This window comes from Haliotis asinina, chromosome 2 (assembly GCF_037392515.1).
Source record: "Haliotis asinina isolate JCU_RB_2024 chromosome 2, JCU_Hal_asi_v2, whole genome shotgun sequence".
In the NCBI taxonomy this organism is placed as follows: domain Eukaryota; kingdom Metazoa; phylum Mollusca; class Gastropoda; order Lepetellida; family Haliotidae; genus Haliotis; species Haliotis asinina.
Window position 1 is genome coordinate 101,213,181 of NC_090281.1, and position 12,648 is coordinate 101,225,828.

At 41.6% G+C, this 12,648-nt stretch overlaps 1 protein-coding gene across 1 annotated transcript in view; it reads right to left on the reverse strand.

The window, feature by feature from the left end:
• The window catches only part of LOC137274707 (neurochondrin-like), a 91,248-nt gene that overhangs the window by 43,367 nt on the left and 35,233 nt on the right, over positions 1-12,648 (reverse strand). Inside the window, exons 4-5 of the mRNA XM_067808057.1 lie at positions 7,255-7,319; positions 3,595-3,743 (exon numbers count right to left, since the gene is read on the reverse strand). Coding sequence (XP_067664158.1) covers positions 3,595-3,743; positions 7,255-7,319 — 214 coding nt within the window. The remainder of the gene's footprint in view (positions 1-3,594; positions 3,744-7,254; positions 7,320-12,648) is intronic.

Sequence of the window (12,648 nt, forward strand, 5' to 3'; positions counted from 1 at the left end):
GCTTGCAAAATGTTGTAGTACTATGTTGAGATCCCATGCGGGAGCCTTGAATTTCTTTTGTTGGTTTTCCAACTTAAAATGACGTAGTGATGCGAGTAGTTCTGGTACTTTAGTTAACTTTATGCCAGTCTTTATAGTGATGACTGTACTGAGCGCCACTAGGTACACTGATAATGTTGAGCCTTTCAGGTGTCTTGTGTGTCTTAAAAGACAAAATTAATCTGCCACTTGAGGATGAAATGCTTTACTTGCAGTCAGTCCTTTCCGTCTTGCATACGGATATCCTCGCTTCTTTAAACAAGTTTTAATACGTTCCAATACATGTAGTTGGAATATCGACGGGTTAGCATATTCAGTCATTCTGGTAGTTTTAAGGCAGGATTTCCAAATGTCTGCAATGACATTCTTTGAACCTGGTATGTGGCATGCTTTCATGTTCAGCTTATCGATGATGTTGTTCAGGTGATCGTGTTGACTCTAGTTTGTCTATATAGAACGCTACCATGGTGTTGTCTATGTAAACTCTGAGTTTGGCATTCCTGAGACAACATGTCCAGTGTTGTATTGCATTAATCACTGCTTTCAACTCTAGGAGACTGATGTGTAAAGCCTGCTCTTGTCTTGACCACTTCCCTGAGGCCACCTCGTTGTCGAGCTGAGCGCCCCATCCTTGGAGAGATCCAATTACGAATAGATGAACTATGCAGTCTGGCTCCATTAGGTAAGTTCCCCCACAGACATTGTCTCTGTGTGTCCACCAGAGGAGATACGTCTTAAAACAAATGGGTCAGTGTTGTTCAGGTGATTGTTGATAAATCTCTGTAAAGGACGTAATTGTAACCTCCCCCTGCATGTCATGTCTTGGGCTGACATCAGCAGACCGAGTAAACAATGCCAACTGCCAAGTGTCATAAGAGAGAGTATTGCTTGTGGTATCATGGCTTGAACCGTATCTCATCAATCTTCCGGTAATAAGTTGTCATTCTGCTTGCAGAATACTTGTTGCTGCCGAAGTGCTGAATCAATTGAATACTCATGTAAACAATTATATGGCTAAGGTAGAGTCAGCTATGCACAAGTTTCATCTGTAATGAAGATGTTGATACCGGAATCTAAACATGCAGTGATGCATCAGTCTTCTATTTCAAATCACCCACGATTCACGATGCGATGTTATCGATGGAAGCCTATTCATAGTAGACAGACCTATGGCGGAGACTGCCACGAGTCAAAACGGTATGATGCTTGTTGTTCAAGTTGCAGATAAATAACCCTTAATCTGCTGAAGATAGTCGAACAATGCTGTACCGTACTATGTAGATTGTAAATGCAGCCTTTCCCACGTTGAAAGGTTGGTAGATCAACCTTTGTAGATCACTTCTTGATACATGAACTTGACAGAGTTTTGTGCAGGACATAGTCAACAATGGACCAATCAGATTCCAGATAAGGTGTTGCAGTCAAATGATCATTATGGAATCAAGTGCAGTCACTGATTTTTACTGCCAACACTCGGTCTTGTCCATAAAGTCACTGTACAGCTTTTCCCGGAGTTACACGAGGGAGTATGTGTATAGGTGGCTGAATGGAAGCACACAAAAAAAACTTCATCGTGTAGAATTGTTGTAATAAGACTGTCTCCCTGGCAGTTGTGTTGGTTCTTCCACTTTTTATTCTTTATTGAAAATAATGCAGTTGAATTAAAATATACAGATGATGTGATGAGGTTTCCACGCTTCCTTAAGGTTGTTCCTGGGTGACTGTGGAAACCAAACTCAAAAAGGCACCATAAAATCATCTTGAACCAGATGTGTTATAATGTACAAAAAGGATACTGTAGAGTTGATATTTTCACCACAACGAAAAGACTGTTGTCAAATCTTAGGCTGGTGACGACTACTGAACTGTCCTCTTGATATCGGTACACTGTACAAGAACAATGTAAATGAAAATTGGTTCCGTATCTAGCTGCAATCTTGCGAAGTCTTCTTTACGCAGGATTACTTCGTGAAATCTGTCTGCCATGTACAAATGTGGCATTTGTAACAGCCTGTGTGATTAGAATCCAATTTAGGTGCTTTCTTGGATGTTATCCGACATTGCTAGTTTCAGATGTACACCTCAGATGTTCAGTCACACGTTCAACCATGATAGCCAGCATCTACATGCTTCATGAATACGCCTTGGATGAAGTTCTACGATGTGGGTTGAAATGTGATATGATATAAGGGAAACATTCCAAGAACGCTAAGCTGTAATTTCCCAGAAACTCCCTCGACTACGCCACCTAGATGTGGTTGAGTCTTCCTCGCAGGTAGACTGAAAACTCTCAGGTAGGCTGTCCTGCGGCACAGGTTTGAACTGGATTCTGGTATGTAGATTGCTGTGCAGGTCTTCATCATCTAGATGGTGAGCTTCTGATCTGATGTCCATAGCATCTTTGCCCAGGACCCCATGATGACTGTAATCTTGGTCCAGTTGCGCCAACGTAATTGTAGTACTGCTATGCAGGGTTGCTGACATCAGAGTAGACGACAGTAGATCTCTGATGGCCTTTTCTTCCGTGAAGTGTAGCTCCATCATGGACAGCATCTTCTCTGTAAATTGCTGCATAAACAGACCTACTCTACAAGTTTATCTGCCTTTGCACAGGTGAGTGATCCTGATAACCATCTGTAGATGCTTCGAAGCTGACGCTTTTTTCTTCCCAAGTGCTGACTTGTGTTTCTTAGTCTGGGATGGCCGCACCTCAGAAGATGATGATCTCTTCTGGTAGATGCCACTACATCAGATGACTGCCCCGAGAACCGCTAGGCGATTCACTGGTATGAAGAATTTCAGCATCAGTCAACAAATGATTACTAGCACTTGTATAAGTATTTTACCGGACATAACTTGGTTATGCCTTCTGTAATGATCCTTTGCATGCCTAGGAACAACTAATACATAACTACTGTACTATTCAATAGTTAAATTTTGAAAAAGGATACAAACCCAGCTGAAAGAGCAAACATCAGTGCAAGAAGGACAATAGGAATGCAGGTCAGCAGCCTACAACCGGTATGTGCAATGCAAACAAGTTTTCATCAAATGTTATGAAACACACAACGATGAAAACAAGTTAAAAAGGCAAATAAATTATGCACACTTGCATGTAATTTTGTTACATTATTATTATATACTGTTCAAAAACCGAATGCAGCTGTAATTTCATTGATATAAGTCCGAAATTTGAAAAGGACCCCGTTGCCCTCACGTCTGTCCTCTAAGGTGAATAAGGAAAGAGTGAAGCGCATGACATGTCATGTGACTGTTCACCCACCAAAGTGCACAGGCTCGAGGGAGGCTACTCCTGGGTGAGTAATGATTTTACGTCCTTTTCAATGAAGGGAACTTCAAGGGATTCAAGTGTTCCACTATGTTCGAATAGAAGGAGTCAAGCATAAAAAGCATGAGTCAGGATAAGGAAAAATTTTACATGTTACAAGCTGTGAAGGTTTTGCAGCCTAACATGTTCAGCGCAAGAAAATCATTCATAGGCAGATGGAAGCAAAATAGTCATAAAAACAAATATCTGTGGATAATGTGTCATACCTGTCTGCTGTGAGACAATGACTTCTACCAGGGCTGACACCGACCCACCCTGTATGAGGTACTGTCTGCTGATTGGAGAGAGTAACATGCCCTGCAGACAGTCGTAACAGTCAGACAGCAGGCTGACCTCCAGGTCATCTTCGTCACCACTGCAGCAGCAAACATGAAGACAAAGTCGTCAGTACTTCCAGTACACCACCAGACCTACATACGCACAAAGTGTGGTGAAGAAACATTCAACGGTTTTAAAGTTCTGCTCCAGAATAGAGCAGAACCATCAATTGCAGTCCATGTGAAACTAGTTGCCACTGAAATGCCAAAAATATTTTATTCATAATTCCAATATTACAAAAAGGAACCAGTACACTATAGACCTATCTATGTGTTGTGTTTGGTGAAGAAATAGTGAATGGTTTTAACGTTCTGCTCTGGAAAAGAACACTACTACCAAAATTCAGCTGAACTCAAACTAGTGGTCATGGAAACGCCTAAAATGTTAAGTCTTTGAAGGGCATTTAGAAGTGAAATGCATAAGAATGAAGATTTTATGGATATCAACTTCTTTATATGAGAACACAACGTTTCGGAGTTAATGTTTACTCCTTCATCAGGTGATTGAGAAAGGGATGCAGAGGTGTATTTATATGTACAGGTAAAACAATAACAAAGTAACAAGTGGAATGAATAACGAAAGCTGGAAGCCAGTATAAACAAGCGCTGATTGGAACCCGACGGTTATGATAACAATGATAGAAGCCAATGGTAATACATTACAGATGATGGGATATGTTTACATAACACAGGTAGGGGGTAAGGACGATGTAAATGATTGGGGATTAAGGATGATGTACATGACTACATGAGGGTTGTTGGGCATGCAGTCATGTACATCATCCTTAATCCCCAATCATGTGTTATGTAAACATCATCCACCATTGGCTTCCATCCTTATCCCCAATCATGTACATCGTCCTTACCCCCTACCTGTGTTATGTAAACATATCCCATCATCTGTAATGTATTACCATTGGCTTCTATCATTGTTATCATAACCGTCGGGTTCCAATCAGCGCTTGTTTATACTGGCTTCCAGCTTTCGTTATTCATTCCACTTGTTACTTTGTTATTGTTTTACCTGTACATATAAATATAGCTCTGTACCCCATTCTTAATCACCTGATGAAGGAGTAAGCATTAACTCCGAAACGTTGTGTTCTCATAAAGAAGTTGATATCCATAAAATCTTCAGCCTAAAATGTTGTATTCAGAATTCCAAAACTATCAAAAGGTAGGTGAGTGAGTGAGTAAATGAGTGACTAACCAGCCTTACCTCATTACTCTCAATAACACAAACCCTACTCCAGTACTCCCACTAACCTCAACCCTGCTCCAGTACTCCCACTAACCTCAACCCTACTCCAGTATTCTCACTAACCTCAACCCTACTCCAGTACTCTAACCTCAACCCTACTCCAGTATTCTCACTAACCTCAACCCTACTCCAGTACTCTAACCTCAACCCTACTCCAGTACTCCCACTAACCTCAACCCTACTCCAGTGCTCCCACTAACCTCAACCCTACTCCAGTACTCTATCCTCAACCCTACTCCAGTACTCCCACTAACCTCAACCCTGCTCCAGTACTCCCACTAACCTCAACCCTACTCCAGTATTCTCACTAACCTCAACCCTACTCCAGTACTCCCACTAACCTCAACCCTACTCCAGTACTCCCACTAACCTCAACCCTACTCCAGTACTCTCACTAACCTCAACCCTACTCCAGTACTCCCACTAACCTCAACCCTACTCCAGTATTCTCACTAACCTCAACCCTACTCCAGTACTCCCACTAACCTCAACCCTACTCCAGTACTCTCACTAACCTCAACCCTACTCCAGTACTCCCACTAACCTCAACCCTACTCCAGTATTCTCACTAACCTCAACCCTACTCCAGTACTCTAACCTCAACCCTACTCCAGCACTCCCACTAACCTCAACCCTACTCCAGTACTCTAACCTCAACCCTACTCCAGTACTCCCACTAACCTCAACCCTACTCCAGTACTCCCACTAACCTCAACCCTACTCCAGTATTCTCACTAACCTCAACCCTACTCCAGTACTCTAACCTCAACCCTACTCCAGTATTCTCACTAACCTCAACCCTACTCCAGTACTCTAACCTCAACCCTACTCCAGTACTCCCACTAACCTCAACCCTACTCCAGTACTCCCACTAACCTCAACCCTACTCCAGTATTCTCACTAACCTCAACCCTACTCCAGTACTCTAACCTCAACCCTACTTCAGTACTCCCACTAACCTCAACCCTACTTCAGTAATCTCACTAACCTCAACCCTACTCCAGTACTCCCACTAACCTCAACCCTACTTCAGTAATCTCACTAACCTCAACCCTACTCCAGTACTCCCACTAACCTCAACCCTACTCCAGTACTCTCACTAACCTCAACCCTACTCCAGTACTTTCACTAACCTCAACCCTACTCCAGTACTCCCACTAACCTCAACCCTACTCCAGTATTCTCACTAACCTCAACCCTACTCCAGTACTCTAACCTCAACCCTACTCCAGTACTCCCACTAACCTCAACCCTACTCCAGTACTCTAACCTCAACCCAACTCCAGTACTCTCACTAACCTCAACCCTACTCCAGTACTCCCACTAACCTCAACCCTACTCCAGTACTCTAACCTCAACCCTACCCCAGTACTCTGACTAACCTCAACCCTACTCCAGTACTCTAACCTCAACCCTACTCCAGTACTCTAACCTCAACCCTACTGTAGTACTCTCACTAACCTCAACCCTACTCCAGTATTCTCACTAACCTCAACCCTACTCCAGTACTCCCACTAACCTCAACCCTACTCCAGTATTCTCACTAACCTCAACCCTACTCCAGTACTCTAACCTCAACCCTACTCCAGTACTCCCACTAACCTCAACCCTACTCCAGTACTCTAACCTCAACCCTACTCCAGTACTCTAACCTCAACCCTACTGTAGTACTCTCACTAACCTCAACCCTACTCCAGTATTCTCACTAACCTCAACCCTACTCCAGTACTCCCACTAACCTCAACCCTACTCCAGTACTCCCACTAACCTCAACCCTACTCCAGTATTCTCACTAACCTCAACCCTACTTCAGTACTCTCACTAACCTCAACCCTACTTCAGTACTCTCACTAACCTCAACCCTACTCCAGTACTCCCACTAACCTCAACCCTACTTCAGTACTCTCACTAACCTCAACCCTACTCCAGTATTCTCACTAACCTCAACCCTACTCCAGTACTCCCACTAACCTCAACCCTACTCCAGTACTCCCACTAACCTCAACCCTACTTCAGTACTCTCACTAACCTCAACCCTACTCCAGTATTCTCACTAACCTCAACCCTACTTCAGTACTCTCACTAACCTCAACCCTACTTCAGTACTCTCACTAACCTCAACCCTACTTCAGTACTCCCACTAACCTCAACCCTACTCCAGTACTCTCACTAACCTCAACCCTACTTCAGTACTCTCACTAACCTCAACCCTACTTCAGTACTCCCACTAACCTCAACCCTACTCCAGTACTCCCATTACCCAACCCTAAACCAATGCAGTGGTTTACCTGATGTTGCACAGGATGATCTCATTCAATACTGACACTTGTTTATTCATCTCTTTGCTGGACAGCTGAAACACACAAGCAGTTTGGCACACTGATCTTCACAAACATCATTTGATACAATCAAAAAATTGTGACTGAATGTTTTGCAGGAACATGAACATTGATCTGTAAAACGGGGAACCAGTGACATGTCTCAACCAAGTCACAAGGTTGACCACGTGAGTTGCCTCTTACAAGTATGGGTTACTGAAAGCCAATATTCTAACCAGGACCTTCACAGGTATGCATAGCAGTCCGTCCGATGAAGCGGACTTTGACTCAGCTTCATTCACCTGATGATGAAGTAAGAATATACTTCGAAACGTCGTGACGCTTCACAATAAAGTTGTCATCCATAAAAAAACTGGTTAATTACATGGTTAACGCATATAAGGAATCCTCTATTTTCTCATGGTTATAGTTCCATATGGTTACGTCAGTCAGTTGGAAGTGAAGACATGTTTCTTAAAGGTCACATGCCACCAAAAAATCAAACATAATTAAACCACAATTATCACTTATTCACAAGATATAATATTGAGGGGTTAGTGCCAGAACACCTTAAGTAAAAAACTCTGTCAAATTTAGTTAACAATTTTTATGCATTCCCAAACAGGTATGCTACTCACACACAAAAGCCCATATCAATCAGGGGCCTAATTAGCTGGTTATGCGTCAGAGTTTAAACAACTTATCAATTATCTCTCCTTTCAGTTTAGACCAGGTTATGATAATTTACACCGTTCAGTCCTGCTCAACTGCTCTAGCCATGCTTGATATTCTCATGCCATAAACCATTAACTGTCAGAAGTCACATCTGGCAGACTGTGTGGTGGTGGGCAAGAATTTCTCTTACCGTTTACACAGCTGATATGCTGATGGAATGTTCAGGCTCTCCAGACTTACAGCTGATAAGGGCCTCTCTCCAGACACTTAAAGCTGATAAGGGCCTCTCTCCAGGGTCAGATGGCCTTAAAGGGGCACTGATGTGGAGCAATTTCCTTGGACTGGTGGAGTCTTTTGTTATTGTTTTTCTCCCGCGAGTACCCGAATGATATCCCAGAATTCGTGACTGGTTCGTGATTTCTGCTGCACCTCCCATATGCGCAATTGATAGTTTATGTGTAGACTGATCAAATGATGAAGTCATTTTACTTCGTTATTATGAAAACAAATCAAACACCATGAAGTTTACTCATCTGCCTGTGATATAAAAAATAACCTTAGGACTGAAAACTAACGAAGTCAGTGTACGTCTGTATATACTGTTCAAAATAAGTAGGGGATATTTGGAAAAAATTGAGGTAACCAAAATTGTGGCGAATATATTTTATTGCTAAAAGGTCAGGACCAGTAATAGACAAGTCTAGAACTAAATGACACAGTGAATAGCAGGCTCATGTACACGCCATTTCCACAAACGGTATGAAGAGGTGAGAAGGGTCCAGAAACTGAATTTGACGTTTTTCACAGTTAAGTCAATAATGTGTGAAACCTCCACGATTGGCCAAACAAGCACGAATCCTCCTTGACATAATCCTCATCAGCCGACCAAGCATGAACTGGGATATGGCATTCCATTCCTCTTGCAGCGCTGCGCCCAGTTCTTGAACCATAGCTGGTTGAGGTTGATGCTGTCTCCCGAACATGTCCCAAACGTGTTCTATGGGGGAAAGTTCAGGGCTGAGAGACGGTCAGGGTCAGGGTACGATGTTTCGCCTCTGCATGTAGTCGGTGACGATTCTGGCATGATGTGCTCGGGCGTTGTCATCTTGGTAAACAAAATGTCGACCAGCTTGGTGCGCAAAGGGAACAACAATGGCGTCAAGGATGTTGTCACGATAGTACTGGCCCGAAACTCTCCCTTGGACGATGTTAAGTGTTGTTCTCCCATTCACAGTGATTCCTCCCCACACCATAACAGAACCACCACCAAATCGGTCATGTTGATAAACGTTAGGGTTAGCGTAATGCTCATCCTGTCGCCGCCAGACGCGAGAGCGCCTATCCCGCAAGTCTACAGTGAACCTCGACTCGACTCGCTTGCTGCAGACGTCACAAAATTTAAACAAAGACAATAATGTGTTGTAAAGACGACAAACAATCGTTTAAAGTCATCGGATGTTTTCTTGGGGTCACATTACTCAAGAAATGCATGCTAATGTAAAGTGTAAAATTACCAGTTGCATCCCTACCACGTGCAACACACTGTCATGTGACATGTACAGGTGACATGAGCTGAAATGAATGGGTATGTGGGCTTAAAACATAAGCACACACCATAAAGATGAAACTTCATATTTGTCACCATTTTCCACGATGTTATTCAAAATTATATTTCAGTATCCCTACTTATTTTGAACAGTATATTTTGTCTTATACACCTAATTAGTTCCTTGTCACATTTGTATGCATTTTGGAAGTTAATACAAAAAACCCACACGGTCTGCGTATACTTACAGTGAAATTCTAACATGCTTTCTAACATGATCTAAACATTGCGTTGATTGCCAATGTGAAACATATTTCACACACACCCTATTCGCGACTTAGTGCATATTTTCTGTAATACAGATTCTGCTGAATGCTACAAGAAATAAATTAAAACAAAATGCAAATATTCAATTTAGGACAGTCAAAAGTTACAGCAACAATGTCAGGCTATTAACTTGTTCGGGAATGTATTCATCAATATCTACATAAAAGAACGATATTCCATTCATCTGCAGCTGTTAAATAATCCTGCTCTGTCTTGTGTCTTTCAATGGTCTAATATGCAAAAATGTGACACATCGTTTGGTAATTTTTCACACTGGTGTATACATAATCTCACGGGTCACCCAGGCCAGCACACCTGGCAACTAACTGTAGGATGTCCGCCATTAGTTAGCCAATAATGAGCAACAATCAATCAATCAAGGCAGTGTAAGAAGGATATTGTTTTCACACTTGTACTTTACGACAGGGTGTATTCAGTATAGATTACATAAATCTACACTCATAAACACTGCCTTTTTGACAAATCCGCTGTGGAAGTAATTAGTCAATCAGTGTGTTATCGGTTAATCCTTTGATTGATGTTTGTTTTTGTAGCTCAGTTGATAAACCTTCTTGCATCACTTACATACACATATTACATAACATGCAATACAGACCTTAATTTATATTTTGAGTATTTACTCCACTACTATTTACCACTATTTATACCCATTATAAATTCATTAACTGACCATCAAGTGAATGATGACAAATAACACTTGTGGGTTTATACCATCAAACATGAGTTACAGCAAGGAAGATGTAATCTCTGCATGCAGCCTGAAAACACTTATGGGCCAAAACTAGATAGAGGATACCAAAAACTTCGTTGTTACGTAAGAAGTGCACATAGGTATTTGCTGTGTACTTGAGTAAATGGGTATAATCAGGGGTTTTCTTTACGTAAGAAATTTTTCAGATTTCTCTACCACTGGCAAAGTCCTTGTTATTAGTTTACGAATTCAAATAAATCAACTGTGTGTTTTTTATTATCATAGATAATAAAACAGGGTCGTAGCAATCAAAATTTACATATGATGTTTGTTATGACAGCTGGGCCAACACTCAAAACTCTAAATATCTAAATATAAAGCTTTGCAATCTTTCGGACTTATATGAAACAAATGGCTTGCTACGTGTATGGTCACATTATATTTTCACATGACATGATTAAATATCGAGGTAAAACACACAGAAATAGGATCAAATTGGATCAGTCACATTCCATCTAGGCATCAGGAAAATATACCCTGCTGGGATATTTTGTTACAATCAGATAAGGAATGCCATGGATATTTTTAAATAACAGCATGTGGCATCTGGCCTCCTCACTTTCTAGGGTGAAGAAATTCTGCTAATGTGGACAAGATCACAGTTCCTTTGTCCGTCACAGTCAAGCGAGCATGTACTGACCAATTTGCTGCTTGGTTTCATAATTAGATTGTTGGTGAGAAACGTTATTCGCTCTGCATCAGCGCCCCTTTCATTACTGTTATTCTGTTGTGGCACTATATAAGCATGCCACTCCCCGCTGTTGACAGGGTTTGTTTCACACCAGCCAGAGTTAGTTTATTTTGAGCCTTGGGAGAGGAGCTATTTTCCAAAGTGTGTGTTCGTATTTGAAAGATTTACAGTATAGAAATCCCACTGAAACATCACAGGTACGTCATATCTGTAAATAGTCAATAAGAAATTGCTAAATATAACAAATATATCGCACATGAGGGTGGTAATATACTTATTACTTAATTCACTTAAGAGATGGCTGTCAGAGTACAAGTTATTTGTCAGCACTAAGTAAAACTGAAACTGTAATTATTGTATTATCATCACATGCAGTTTGTGATAGTAGCAATGCCTTACCTTAGTACTCTGGTTTTAGGTGGATGCAAGATGACTGAATTATGGTCCGATGCAGATGAAGATGAATTATTACTATCTGACATTGCCACATCTACAAGTTGGTCACTTGCCACTAATGTATCAGTCAATTCTGATTGTATTCAAAATAAACCAAACCCATGTGGGGTGTTGCTGGATACCCAAACACAGTCGTATACATCATCGTATATGCCAGTAATGAGGAAATGAGCAAATGAGGAAGAAGATGAGACAGCAACAGGTCATACCACTGAGGATAATCAAGCCCAGTTTGTATCAATGCAGCGTGATGTGTCTCTTGATTTGCAAAGAAAGACGGATACTATGCCCAGATATTTACCACAACAGGCTGAAACACCAGTACACAGTAATTCGCCTTTAGACACACTGGCACTGAGTGATGCACCTATAGACATACCCGAACAGAATGATGTTCCTCTAGATATACCAGTACAGACTGATGTGCCTATAGACATACCCGAACAGACTGATGTACAGATAGACACACCATCTCTGAGGGATAGTGACAGTGACTTTGGCTGTTCAGATAACTATTGGCAACACTGAGGAGTAGAACAGGACTGCTCCCTACCAACGACCCAACATCATCATCAGGGGAAGAATATCATCCAGATAAAACCACACTCAATTCATCAGACTCAGAGTTCAGAATCTTCAAAAGAACCTTTGATCAAAAAGCAAACGTTAAAATTGAAGAAAAAGAAATCACGTGACAAAGCACGCTCAGATACTCCCACAGCTGTGTCAGTGGCATTAAACGAAGGTCGACAGGTCTAAAACTATTCAGCGCAAATGCACCAGATTCATGAAAGAAGATTGTTACAGCTTGTTCAGTCTAACGGAAACACTATATAACAAGTGCCTCGCGATGGTGATTGCTTCTTCACTGCGTCAGTGATCCATCTCTCAGGAAGA